This window comes from Chlorocebus sabaeus, chromosome 14 (genome assembly GCF_047675955.1).
Source record: "Chlorocebus sabaeus isolate Y175 chromosome 14, mChlSab1.0.hap1, whole genome shotgun sequence".
NCBI lineage: Eukaryota > Metazoa > Chordata > Mammalia > Primates > Cercopithecidae > Chlorocebus > Chlorocebus sabaeus.
In genome coordinates this window covers 24,609,451-24,623,955 of record NC_132917.1, presented here as the reverse complement: position 1 = coordinate 24,623,955, position 14,505 = coordinate 24,609,451, and the positions used below count along the sequence as shown (strand labels likewise).

The 14,505-nt window shown below is 41.6% G+C and overlaps 2 protein-coding genes across 4 annotated transcripts in view; one reads left to right on the top strand and one right to left on the bottom strand.

Moving 5' to 3' along the window:
- Positions 1 to 9,240, top strand: part of DNAJC27 (DnaJ heat shock protein family (Hsp40) member C27) — a 29,370-nt gene extending 20,130 nt beyond the window's left edge. For all 3 annotated transcript variants that reach the window (XM_038006646.2, XM_038006648.2, XM_073022832.1), the window contains exons 6-7: positions 1,297 to 1,457; positions 5,129 to 9,240. In XM_038006646.2, coding sequence (XP_037862574.1) covers positions 1,297 to 1,457; positions 5,129 to 5,261 — 294 coding nt within the window. In that variant the 3' untranslated portion in view covers positions 5,262 to 9,240. The remainder of the gene's footprint in view (positions 1 to 1,296; positions 1,458 to 5,128) is intronic.
- A 1,079-nt stretch (positions 9,241 to 10,319) lies between these two features.
- On the bottom strand, positions 10,320 to 11,533 carry LOC103220662 (large ribosomal subunit protein mL45). Its single transcript, XM_007971277.3, has one exon. It carries the CDS (start codon positions 11,429 to 11,431, stop codon positions 10,682 to 10,684), a length of 750 nt encoding a protein of 249 aa, XP_007969468.3. The 5' UTR covers positions 11,432 to 11,533; the 3' UTR covers positions 10,320 to 10,681.
- Between the last annotated feature and the right edge of the window lie 2,972 nt (positions 11,534 to 14,505).

The window sequence follows — 14,505 nt, the reverse complement described above, 5'->3', positions numbered from 1 at the left end:
AGATACCCACTTTCACTTATAATTAAACAAATGCAAATCAAACTATATTACATATATATCAGATTAGCAAAAATTAAGATGTTTGATAATGGACAGTGTTAATGAGGGTATGGAGAAATAGGCACTCTCTCTCACACACACAGTGATGGAATGTAAACTGGTACAGCTTTTTTTGGACAACGGTTGTCAGACTCAAAAATTAAAATGTGCATATACTCTGGCTCAACAGTTCTGCTTTTAGGAATTTATCCTAAAGCAGTATCCCCACAAGCGTACAGAGATGTATACACAAACACTGTTTGTAGTAGCAAAAAAATTAGAAACAACTGACTTGTCCAAGAATGGAGAGTTGGTTACACAAATTATGGTACAGCCCACACCATACAATACTGAACAGTCATTTAAAAGAACAAAGAAAGTCTCTACATGTAGCTATAGAAAGATTCCAGGATGTATTATTATGTGGAAAAAAAATGCAAGGTGCTAAGATGTGTTTAATCTGATCTCCTTTAGTACATGTTGAAAGGTTATGGGTCTGTGTATATACTGGCATACTCATGGTAAATTTTTCTAGAAGGATGCTCAAAAAAAATTAACAACGGTTACCTCCAGGAGAGGAACTTGAGGAGTAGAGAGACACAGTTTTCATTTTACACTTTTCTTTACTGTTTGAATTTTTCTAACAGTGTTCATCTATTACTTTTGTTTTGGTTGGTTGGTTGTTTTTTGAGACAGGGTCTGGCTCTGTCACCCAGGCTGGAGTACAGTGGCATGATCTGGGCTCACTGCAGCCTTCACTTCCTGGGTTCGAGCATCCTCCCACCTCACCATCCAAGTAGCTGGGACTACTGCTTGGGTGGTGCACCACCACACTTGGCCAATTTTTTTTTTTTTTTTTTTTTTTTGTGGAGACGGTGGTTTGCCGTGTTGCCCAGGCTGGTCTCAAACTCCTGAGCTCAAGCAGTCCGTGCGCCTCAGCCTCCCAAAATGCTGGGATTATAGGCATGAGCCACCATGCCCAGCTCATCTGTTACTTTTTAACTTCAATTGTGGTTATCTGAAAGTAGGATTATCAGCCACTTTAATTTTATTCCTTATACTTTTTGTGTATTAAAATATATGAATATATATATTTAAATAGTGTAAAAGAAAAAAATCTTCCAAAGTATGTATTTGCTTTATACATGACTTCTAAGAGTTGCTGGAATATATTAAAAGTATTTTAAGTTGATGTTTAAAAAGAATTCCTATTTTCACAAAATCATTTCTACCCTGGGATGTGTTTTCTTCTTGCAGACCTTTTATGTATCCATAGTTGATTTATGTGAAAATGGCGGGAAACGCCCTACCACAAATAGCAGTGCTAGTTTCACCAAAGAACAAGCAGATGCCATTCGCAGAATTCGAAATAGTAAAGACAGTTGGGACATGCTGGGAGTCAAACCTGGGGCCTCAAGGTAAGCACTCTGGGATTCTCAGTGCTGACTTCTATCATAAAGAAAGACCCCATCACCAAAATTATAGGTGCAGTACATCTTCTTCCAATTGGCTGGAAATACGAAGATGTATGAAAATATATCAGAATGACTCTGTTTCACTGAATTAGCTGAATACCAAAGAGATAAAATAGAGGGCACAGTTGCCCGGTAAGAAAATTGTGTCATGTATGTGCATAAACACCTCGTGAAATGGTATGCTCTGCTTTCATCTGTGTGGAACAAGAAGAGCCTTGAAGCTAATGTAACTTTAAAAAAAAACTAACAAGAGAATTATTCAATCATAGAATGTTAGAGGAGGAAAGCATGTTGGCAATCAACTTGTACAAACATTTCATTTTGTAGGTGGGAAAACTGGGATTCAGTGAGATTAAGCATGTTCAAGAATCTCAGGAGTTGGTGGTATAATTGGTTCTTACCCTGGAACACTATATGTTCAACTGTCCATCTCTAAAGCCCTGCACGTTCCTCATCTGTGTGTGTATTTGTTTGTTTATTTTATTTTTTATTTATTTTTATTTTTGAAACAGAGTCTCACTCTGTCACCCCGGCTGGAGAGCAGTGGTGTGATCTCAGCTCACTGAAACCTCTGCCTCCCGGGTTCAAGCAATACTCCTGCCTCAGCCTCCTGAGTAGCTGGGATTACAGGCACATGCCACCATGCCCGGCTAATTTTTGAATGTTTAGTAGAGATGGGGTTTTGCCATGTTGGCCAGGCTGATCTTGAACTCCTGGCTTCGGGTGATCCAACCGCCTTGGCCTCCCAAAGTGCTGGGATTATAGGCGTGAGCCACCGCTGCACCCAGCCCTCTGTGTGTGTATTTATGTTAATTATTTTATTTAAGTCAAAAGAGTTATTCAGGAAAAAAAATTCAATCACTATTTGTTGCTTGTACAAAAATTAAATTATTATTCATTATGGTTATGTAACTTTCAATGGTCTAATTCCACCGTTACTACACATATTGTAATTTGTGTGTCTTATTTTGCACCCAGACTCCCCCCACATACTTCACCCTTCCTACTTTGTCACCTTGATTCTCACAAAAGAAAAAAGTATGTCTTGAAATTGCCATGTCAGCACCCAGAGCACTACACATCTCTTCTCCATTCTGACCTCACAGCATATCTTCAGGTCCAGAAGGAAAGAGGAGAAGGGAAGGGGAAGACTGTTATTGAGCACACTCATTCACCAGGTGATATTGAGGATGCTCTAAAGCTGTCAGGGGATTCAGATGACCTCATGTGTAAGGCGTAGAGTTTATTGGGATCTTTTTTTTTTAGTGCTATACTGTTTGGTTTATTGTAGATTTTTAGTGAGTTTTGAAATTGGAAAATGTGTCTTCCTATTTTCTTTTTCAAGATTGTTTGACTATTAAGGATCTATTGTAATTCCATATATATTTTAAGATCAGCTTCTCCATTTACAAAAAAAAATAAATAAGCCAGTAAGGTTTCAGTAAGATTGCACTGAATCTGTATATCCCTATCTTTTAAATTTCTTTTTAGACCTCCATAGTCTCTTTCTGAATTCTTCTGTGTCATCTCCAAGGGATGCTGGCTCTAAACTTAAGAAACGATTACTTTTTCTACCTGTTAGTAGACTGAGAACAATATTCATTAAGAAAGAAGAAACTTTTGGTTCCTTGTGTATTCACTTTGGTTAATTGAAATTTACCAGAACTTACAGGCCCCTATAGGTTTCATATCTTTAACCAATAGAAATATGTGCTTCTTACCTTTGTTCCACTGGGCCTAGCAAACTAATTTTTTATGGCACTAAGTACATTTGGGAAAAAAACCTTAAAACATTTTTTTCTTAAGTTACAGAGAGTTTTGATATTTGTTGAGTGTTAACTGTGTTTACTGTTCTTGAACTTTAAGAAAATCTTCATCTTCAACAGAATTGATGTATTGTTACATCTTGAGAATTTCTCCTGCTACCTGCAAATCTTGAAAGGCACTCTTAGTGCAGAGGACCAGGTGTAACTACTGACCCCATGTGCACACCCTCTCTCGGGAGGCAGAGTGGCTGGAAAGGCCCTTCCCAGGACTCCCTCGTGGAGAAGAGGGAGGATGCTGTACCTTCCTCAAGGATATGGGGTCTTTGGGACAAATAAAAATTCTGACAATTCGAATTGCTTCAGAGAGGGAGAATGTCATTCTTGTTCGCAAATTATCAAAATTATACATGTAGAAAAACAACATGCAGGGCACCAGGAAGGCCCCCCCCAGAGTAGCCTTCTGAAAGAACAAGGTTCTTGCTAAAACAAGAAAATTCAGGACCCCTCTAAGAGCAGAAAGCAGAAAAGGCCCTAGAATGTATGCCTAAGACTTGGAGGACTGTTAACATGACGCTATGACCTCAGTCCTCCAAGCTGATACATAAAACTTTCCATCATAGCCAAGGTATCAAAGGCCGTCTGATTTGGCGAGCCACATTAGAAATCCTTCTGATAAAAAATAAAGGAGAAAGGCTAGGGCATTTGATAAAGCACCGTATCCATGCTTATAGGATCACTGGAACCCTGAATTACAAAAGGAAGGTGAGAAATAAAACCATCTGGTAGAGACAGAGCTTAATCTGACAGGGGAGTGGCTGGGTACTTAGAACCTTCTGGGAGGCCTGACATCAGATGATGATGACCAGTGGGGACAGGGACAGGTGTATCCAGGCCCCTCCCCAGCCAGTTTTGGCTCTTTGAGGCACTCAGAAGCCTGCAGCTCTCTCCTGGAGCACCGCTGGTTTATAGGAACCGCTGGATTGGAAAAGCACAGCTACTGCTCCTTTCCTCTCCGGATAGTACTGATCTCTGTCATGTTTCTTCTTTGGTCTCAGTGAGCTCATGGTCATTCTGGGCTACCCCTTTCCAGCATCCCTTGCTTACTCAGTGGTGTCACCTTCTTGGGCCTCAGATTCCTCATGACCTTGACCCTGGAGCTCATTTCAGCCCCTTTCCTTTCATCTTCTCCTTCTGGATATTCAGCTCATCATCCACTTCTGCCATTTCTTTCTTTATATTTTATCTTCCCTTGTTTCCTTCCACAAATACCTTAATCTAAACTCTTGTACTCACTCATGCCTGGGTTATGTAACAACCTCCTGTATCCTAACTTCGAGAAACAGTTTTCCCAGCACACACTTGTCATGAAGCACCTACTGTTGTGATTGTTTATCAAGCCCAGGTGTTGGGGTTGTTTTGCTTTCTGTCTGTGCTGTGTTCGGGCTCCATTCCAGGCTGCTGTTGGTTCTCTCCCAGAACCCCTACTTTCAGAAGGCGACTCTGGGTGCCTTCCCTGATGCCCAAGCCCTTATTCTTTCAATCAGCAAAGATATGCTGAGTGCCTGTGAGGTGCCAAGTACTGCCTGTTTTCATCTGATTATTCTTTTACTAAGTGTTTTGTTAGCATTTACATACTTTTTGCATTGTGTAATAATAATTTTTTCAATTTGTGTTATAACGTATTATTTATTGGTTCATTGTCTGTTTTCTAGTCCTTTAATCCTGCCTTTGAGAAAGGGTAATAATTTAGGATATGTTCACTGCAAGAGATATGTGTATCGAAACAGCTAACATGCAGTGGGTTGGGCTGACTTTGTTACTAACATAGATCTTGGCTTCTTTTCCCAGGGATGAAGTCAATAAAGCGTATCGGAAACTTGCTGTGCTGCTTCACCCTGACAAATGTGTAGCACCTGGCAGTGAAGATGCCTTCAAAGCAGTTGTGAATGCTCGGACAGCCCTCCTGAAAAACATCAAGTAGAAAGTAGAGAAAAAAGCCACGTGTGGGACTCAAATGCAAACAGACTTTCCCTAGAGGTGAAATAACCAACATGGAGTTTTCCTTCCCAGAATCTCACTGCTCTTTTCATTCATGTGTTGTCATTTGTATATCAGTAATTCAGGTGCCCATTTCATAGACATTTTACTGAGAAATGACCTGCATTTGTATGAAGTGAAGAGAACTGAGCGTCGCTTACTTCATTTCATATTTCTAGATAATCTGATTTTTTTCCTCATTCGTCAGCTCTGTAATTATAGTATCCCTTAGACATTTCACTTGGGGAAATCCACGAGGTTCCTGGAGGTAGGGAAGAGAGGACAAGAGGACCCTTTCACTTTTTGTTTTTTACTGAATTCCTCATCAGAGAAGAAAATAACAAAAATGGAAGCAAACAACATCAGAATCCCTGTAAGTTTGGTGTGACCTTACAGAGAAGTTGCTGCTTTTACGATGAGTTCCTTAGGTGATATTTTAACCATTGATCTGTAATGATGACTCTTGGCAGCCCTTTGGGAGTTTGTAAAATGAGGTGATACAGTTCTGAATTGAGCAATCCTTTATGATATTCACTCTGTTCCTCTTCTGCAGCCACCGGGGGAGAGACAATACAGTCCTAAGAGAAAAGGTGGTGGTAGCCACAAATTCTAGGTACACTAGCTGCTGCTCATCCTGTCCCTGGATCTGAGGCCTTTCCCTTGCCATAGAAATGGTTGCTGGTAGCAGTAGAGAGCATTGTGTACTTGGGAATGAGGAATCAGACCCCAAGACAGAAGTACTTGCAGGAGCTAGGTGCAGTAGTATCTGTCTGTAGTCCCAGCTACTCAGGCTGAGACAGGAGGATTGCTTGAGCCCAGGAGCTCAAGTCCCACCTGGGCAACATAGTAACACCTTGTGTCTTAAAAAAAAAAAAGATACTTACAAGTCGCACTTGAAGATTATGCACATCGGCAGAGGAAAAGGCCAGCCAAGCTCAGGGCAAGCTTGATGCAGTAGGAGAGACTCCCCGTGAGGCTTAGCCTTTGTCTTATTGCCAGCCTTTGCCACAGGCAGGTGAGAAAGGCAGGGCCACTCCTCAGCAAAGCTGGCCTCTTCTGCACTTCCTCACCAGTCTTGTTTCTTCCTTTTTTCCCCTCTTCCCCTTCCCCTCTTGTGTTTTTTCTGAACCCCACATCTGCCATCGTTTCTCTCCTCTTGAGTCCCTGGCTTCTGGCCACTGCCTCCTCCCTCTTCTAAGCCTTGACCTGAACCTGGTTGACCAGAGACAAGTGTGGATCCTTTGGGTGGCAGTCAGGGGAAATCTCAGGGCCTTTATTGGGAGGAATCTCTGTAATTCCTGTTTGGGCTCCAAATTTCTGAAGAGTAGTATTTGTAAACTATAGCTTACAAAATACATTCTCTGGCCACAGTCTCCTCCTTGGTGTACAAGGGATGGATGAAGTTCCCGTATTAGGACTGGCACTCCTTACGGTGCTTATAGAACCAATCTCACCACTTGACTCATTACGTCATCACTCTTGTTACATCATATTTTTAGCTACAGCCACATTAACTAACATTTTTATATACTTTCAATTAGCTGTACTAATTGGGGCTTGAAAGTATATAAAATCTTCCTATCCTGTGGATTTTAAAAAGCTATCCCATATCGGTAGATATTAAAAAGCATCTACCTTACCACCTAAGAAGAAAAGCCACTCTCTTCCAATCCAAGCCCCTGCAGTCTTGTGGATTTTCCACACAGCAGCTTTTCACTGTATGCCTGTACTCGTGCTGCACTGAGCTTGTCATCAGGAAACCAGAACATTGCTTTATCATAGCACTTTTCATCTTGGTAATATCAAAACAACTTTATAAATGAACTGATTGATATATGTTATTTCTTGCAAGATTTTCCTCTGGCCTTTAACTGGCTTCTGAGGCTACAGAACTCCAACCCAGAGTTCTTCAGGACTTAAATTTTGCTTAAGGAAGGCCTTTATCATGCTGAAAGCACTCAGACATGTCTGCCCTCACAGCAGAATGTAGAAGTCATATGAATGAGGGATCATACATGGTAGTGTCAGCCCAAATTGACGTGACAACTCACTGAATGTGTGGCCCTGTATAAAAGCCGGTGCCGGTTTTCATCACTGTTATTACATAATAGATTGGGAACCTCATTCAGCCGTATTGCACAGATGAGCAATTATAGCAGAGAAAATTCATTAGTGCTTCCACTCACATCCTTATGTGTGAGTTGGTGAAATTTAGCCTGAGCTTGATTCTTAGGTCTTGGGACTCAGTTTCCAACCTTCGTATTAATGCTAAGAATGGCCATATACCACTTCATTTACGTAAAAGGAATAAAATAAGCAAGTTAAGCTTCAGGGTCCTAGAATTTTTCTGACTCCTATAATCCTTCGGCAGAATATGAAGAAATAACAAAGCATGATCTGCAATGGAAAAGTTTTTTTTTTGGCACTAACTTCATGCAAAATTTCACAGACATCTATGCATTAATTTAAATTCTTGGTGCAAATGTGTGCTTTGTAGTTCAACCTTATTAAAAATTCTTCAGCCAGTTAGGATTTCAAAATACATTAGTGAGAGTAACAGCTAGCAGAATAATTACAATGGCTAAAACGTTTTTATAGAGGATCTTGTTTTTCAAAAAAGAATAAAAAGTTTGAATAGCTATTATTAAAGAAAAGCCATGTCTTCAACATCTGAGTCACCAAGAAGTAACACTTTTTAAACTTGTTAGAAATCCCTGGAGGCATTTTAAATTCATCTTCTAACCTACCTAAGCACTTTAAAATACAGGCTCCTTCTGTTCCTCTGTTCCCCTTCATGCCTCCTTTTGAATTGATATCTCAGCTGTCAATATTTCTTTGACTTCAGCATTGTCATTTTATTTCTCTATATCAATGTATCCTTAGTTTTGTTAGCCTGTTAATTTAAAAGTCCAGACTTGGGGGTCATTGTGTTGCTACCCAAGAGAAAATGCTATGGTTCTATAGATTGCACATCATTCTTTAAGGCATACATTTACCTCAGGAAACTTACTCTAGTATGTTCTCATATACTGAATTCTCAACTGAGTAATTATTTCTTTATACCTATAAACTAGTACCTAATTCACTGTTAGTTAAACGAGCCATAGATAAGGCAGCTAAATTTCTGAAAGATAGCCAGAGTAAGTAAGCAGCCACTGCAAGCTCTGAATCAGTTTCAAAAAAAAAGAAGAAAAAAAAAAAAAAGGAGCTGCGCCCCATAGAACAATGACAGCATCACAAGGGGAAGGGAGGGATTTTGCCAAAAGTTAGAAAGGGTGGAGCTGTAAGCCATGTGCATGGTGCCTTTGACAGTGACAGTGCCCCCTTACAACTAATTCCACTAGGCATGGGAATGTCGCCTCCTTTGCCACTGTACCCCATCAAGCTTACTCTGAATCAAATTTTTGTAAAACTTGAAAATGAACTTAGCTGCAAAATATAGCTAACCACCTATCATTGCAAGCTTTGCAAAGCAAAGAGAGGTTCGTACTTCTCATAATTGGTATTTAGCACAATTGTAAGACACAGTTTTACTGTTTGTTCATTGTTTTTTTCCATTAAACTTTTCTAGAGAAGACAAAAGCTTACACTTCTGACATGGATAAGTGAGATGGTGTCTAACGAGCAGTGCAATATTAGGCGGTGCAATAGAGGCCCTGTTGGCGAGATGAGTTTTGCTGGAGAGCTGGACGGTGTTGGTTAGCTTCCTGCATTGATTGCCCCTGGGCATTCTTCCCCCTTAACTGTGAAAGCAGAGTCTATAAATGAACTCTTTACTCTTACAAGGTAATTTACATATTTTCTTTCTGTTGAAATAACTGAAAATGTTAAATCTACCAGTTGTTTATGTCTTGTAAACAGAGTGTCATATGTATTTAAGTTGTGTATTTTTATAAAGTAAAGCCAAATATCAAGTAAAGCCACACTGGTCTGTGGGCTGCATTTATTTGTAGAAACACTGGTCTTTAATGGAAAACATACTAAGCTAGAAGCCAATCCAGTTCCTCACCAACTGTGACCCTCAGTAAGACATTCCTGAGCATGGCCCACCCCTCTTTCAGGGGAGCTACTCTGTCCTCTTCATCCTGCTAACATGGTCTAAAGGGGAGACGTTCAAAATGTTCAAGGTCTTGTTTTTTTTTTTTTTTTTTTGAGATGGAGTCTCACTCTGTCACCCAGGCTGGAGTACAGTGGTGTGATCTCAGCTCACTGCAGCCTCTACCTCCCGCGTTCAAGCAATTCTCCTGCCTCAGCCTCCCAATTAGCTGAAATGACAGGTGCCCACCAGTACGCCTGGCTAATTTTTGTATTTTTAGTAGAGATGGGGACAGGGTTTCGCCATGTTGGCCAGGCTGGTCTCAAATTCCTGACCTCAAGTGATCCACCCACCTCGGCCTCCGAGAGTGCTAGGATTACAGGCGTGAGCCACTGCTGAGCCATTGCGCCCGGCCTCAAAGTTCAAGTTCTTTCCGATCTTTCTTCCCTGGTCACAGACACTCGTCCACAGGACAGGAATGTGACCCCAAATAGGTCACATAGGTGTCGCTCCCTAGGATCTCTCTAACTGGAGCTAGGAAGATATTTTCTCTCAGGAAAGGAAGAAGTCCCAGTGATGCTGACAACCTTGATTCCAACCTCATGGGAAAAAATTGAGAATGAAGCAGACATCCAGCGAGAGGCAGAGTCCTGATGGTTTTCAGCCTTGCCTTCTAGTCCTTGAGGGAGGGCCCATGAGCTTGTTTGTCAAGCTCATCAGTCACCTCAGAGTCCTTCCACTCGTTTACTGCTTCAGTTTAGTTGGGATTGCTTTTTGTTACCTGCAGCCTAAAGAATGTTAGAAAATAAAAGCCAACAAGGATCATAAGCAGGGATGAGAAAGCTATGGTCAATAACATTTAACAAGTGTAACATTTTATATATTAAAATATATCTAATTACTTGGTTTTTCTCAACTGGGGTGTTTGGCTGCCCTTTTTTTTTTTTTTTAACCAACACTGACAGCGTTTTATTTCAAACTCTGATCCCTGCCCTGTGATTACAAAGAGGATGCTGCTGGTTCTCTCTCACAGTCCCTGCTGTGGAAAAAACTGGTATCCAATGTTCTCTGAAACATACTGTCTTTCATCTAGACTCAGAAGCTTGACATAAAATTTTAAAAAGAAGAGTGTACATGGCCATGTTATACCTGCCAGCTGCTAGGGCCCAGCCATCAGCCATGGTTGCTGAGGATGAGACTACTGAAAAGACCTGAGCAGGATGGGAGAGAACAAAGGTAGTTCTTTCTATAGCATGATGGGAATGGGAGACTTCAAAGCTTCCAGCAGCCTCATCACCCAGGCTTCACCCCAGAAGTCATTTTTGTCATCAGGCTAGCTGAGGCTTCTGGGCCTCTCCTTGTGCCTCTTCATATTCTTCTGGTTTCAGCTGAGGGCCAGGGATCATCACCGTCTTAAGGATGGGCTGCTTAGGGGGTGCCCATGGGGGAACGATCTTGCTATGCATTCTCCAACTTCCATATGGGTTTGTCAACTGCTTTTCGAATACAACATACTCCAGGACATCCTTGGGTACATCTTCCTGTCCATACATCAACCGGCCAAACCGGTCATAGATGGCCAGAGTCTGCCAGGTGTGCATGCGTACGGTGACCTGGCCGTACACGTTGCCCTGGTTCATCATACTTGAACAGCGAACTTGAACAACATGGAAGGGCTCTGAAGATTCCACAAAGCTCCAGCGGACGGTCTTATATTTGATGTCCCAGGTCATGTCTGGAAAACAGTGTTCAGTTACCAAGGTATGAAGTCGGTCATGGTCTGAGTTGTTGAGACAAAGGTGAGCTTCAATAAAGATATCCTTAGCTTTTTCAGGGAAGTCCTTTATTTTAAAATTGGCATCATAGTCTTTTATCCTCTGGATTGACATTTGCGATGCCATAGTCTTCTTCATTCGTTCAGTTCTCTGTATCAGTCCCTCCTTTGAAAGAGATGATATGCGTGCATCACCCTCAGGAGGAACATAGGCATCAAATATACCAGCTGTACAGGCCAGATGTATGGGACGGTCCGATTTTTCTGGAGGAATAACCAATCTTGCTTTCCGGGCATGTTCCATAAACTCTTTTTCTGTTTTAAATTTAGGTTGATAAACAGGAGATGTGAAACGTTTTTTAGTTCTTACTGGAACTATAGCTGAGGACTGAGTCACCAGAACTGGCCTTGAGGTATGAGGGCTGCCATCTTGTTCCTGCAAAGGCCGCCGGGAAGTGGCCGCTTTTTAAACCAATAACCAGTTGTAAATGGAAAAGAAAAACTGGACTTACTCAATTTGTTTCAGGGTCAATTTAAGATGCAAAATTATCTGGCTTTTTAGTTTCCAGTTGATCGATTGCCTATCGAGGGCACCTGTAATTTCTTAAATTTTTAATCAAACTTTATTGTTGAAAATGTTCATTCACCAGCCGGGCGCAGTAGTTCATGCCTGTAATTCCAGCACTTTGGGAGGCCGAGGTGGGTGGATCACGAGGTCAGGCATTCGAAACCAGCCTGGCCAACATAGTGAAACCCCGTCTCTACTAAAAATACAAAAAATTAGCTGGGCATGGTGGCCGGCACCTGTAATCCCAGCTACTCTGAAGGCTGAGGCAGGAGAATCGCTTGAACCTGGGAGGCAGAGGTTGCGGTGAGCCGAGATCGCACCACTGCACTCCAGCCCGGGCGTCAGTGCGAGAGACTGTCTGAAAAATATATATATATATTCATTCACTATGTATTTACTGAGCACCTACCATGTGCCAGGCCCTTTTCTAGGCGCTGGAGATCTAGCAGAGCGCAGAAGTGACAAAAATCCCTGCCCTGTGGAGCTTACAGTCTAGTGTCATTTTTTTAAATTTGTGTTTTTTGAAGAGTTTCTTTTTTTCTGTAATTTATTTCTCAAGATTGCATTTTTTAGAAATCTTCAAGATACAATTTCAGAATTAATACTCATTGCTACTATATACTGAAGATCATGTAGGTTGTTAAATGCTTTTATTTATTTTTTTGAGAGCTCAACCATTATCATCATGCCAACCTCAGTTTTTCAGGTTGGCCTAAAGGAAATAGTTCCGGCCGGGCGCAGTGGCTCACGCCTATAATCTCAGCACTTTGGAAGGCCAAGGTGGGGGCGGGGATCACTCGAGGTCAGGAGTTCAAGACTGGGCTGACCAACGTGGCGAAACCCCCGTCTCTACTAAAAATACAAAAATTTGCCGGGGGTGGTGGTGAACACCTGTAGTCCCAGCTACTAAGGAGGCTGAGGCAAGAGAAGCACTTAAACCCAGGAGGCAGAGCTTGCAGTGAGCTGAGATCATGCCACTGCACACCAGCCTGGGTAACAGAGTGAGACTCCGTCTCAAAATAAAATAAAATAATAAAATTAAATTAAAGGAAATAGTTCCAACCATTTAGTTAGGGATTTCTTTATATACAAGTTTGTATATTCATAATGAAAGATATCAACATATTCTTCTAAAGCAGTTAAAAGTTGGGTTCATTTTAAGGGAAAATATCTAAAATCTAAGTTTGTTGTTTTAGTTATATAAACAAATATGTACCATAATATCACCTCGTTAAAATTCTGGTCAGTTGACTGTTCTAAATGCTATGACTTGAAGAAAATATCTCCTTGCATCCAAAACCAATTCGTTGGTAATTATAAAATCAGCAGCTGTAACTCATGAACGCATTTATATTAGGAAGAGAATGTAAAAATCTGCTATGATTAAGAGAAATTAAGATGAGAGGGTCTTGTGTCCTCAGATGTCAGGATGTAAACATTCTGCTAGTTTTGGAGTATGAGAGAAAAAAAGTTAATTGAATAAATACTGAAGAAAGAAAGGATCTTTGTGGTTCAAAAGGAAAATAAGGCCAAGTACGGTGGCTCACGCATGTAATCCTAGCACTTTAGGAGGCTGAGGTGGGTGGATCACCTGAGGTCAGGAGTTCGAGACCAGCCTGGCCAACATGGTAAAATCCCATCTCTACTAAAAATATAAAAATTAGCTGGGAGTGGTGGTACATGCCTGTAATCCCAGCTACTGGGGAGGCTAAGGCAGGAGAATTACTTAAACCTGGGAGGCAGAGGTTGCAGTGAGCTGAGATCGTACCATGCACTCCAGCCTGGGCGACAAGAGTGAAACTCTGTTTCATTAAACAAAAAAAGAAAAGAAAATAGAACAAACTGTCTTCCTTCTGACTAGCAGGGAGCAAACAGAAAAGCCCCAAGTCAGTGGTTGTCAACTGTTTTTTTAGTGACTGAACCCTGTATTTCTAGTAAACTCCAACATGGGATCCCTATATATTAAAGAGCTAAAAGCAACATTTTATTAGGACAAATCTGTAAGTTCACATTGGTAACTTCACCCCTTCTAGAAGAAGCAAATAGGCAGTTGTGCCTCCTGAGGAAGATGGCAGGGTTTAGATCTGAAGATGGTAATCTCTCCTGCTCACAGATGCTGGTGGAGGAGAGCACCTTGCCCAAGAAAGTGAATCGTATTCAAGGACACTGGGTTAAGAGCTTTTGCTGGGCCTTGTGCTAAAGGCAGTGTTAGGCAGAGGCTCTGTTTAATACTGCTTCCTGATGAAATTTTAGCTCTGAGGGAAGGTACTCCGGCATTGTGCTGTGAGGCAGAGAGCTAAGCTGCTCTTCCAAAGAAATGAACAAGACTCCCGGAGGCTGGGGACTGCCTAAAAGAAGAGAAAGATTTGATTAGCTGGAGTAGAAGACTGGAGTCTTGAGAAGGGTAGTTAGAAAGATGCTAGATGGTAGAAATTATGAGATATTAAATCACCTTAGACAGCCAAAGAGGGCCGGGCGTGGTGGCTCACACTTGAAATCCCAGCACTTCGGGAGGCCGAGGCAGGCGGATCATGAGAGGTCAGGAGATTGAGACCATCCTGGCCAACATGGTGAAACCCTGTCTCTACTAAAAATACAAAAATTAGCTGGGCATGGTGGTGCATGCCTGTAATCCCAGCTACTCGGGAGGCTGAGACAGGAGAATAACTTGAACCCGGGAGACAGAGGTTGCAGCAAGCCGAGATCGTGCCACTGCACTCCAGGCTGGTGACAGAACAAGATTCCAGCTGGAAAAAAAAAAAAAAAAAAGTGAAAGAATTGAGTACAGTGAATGGAATAAATGTTAAAAG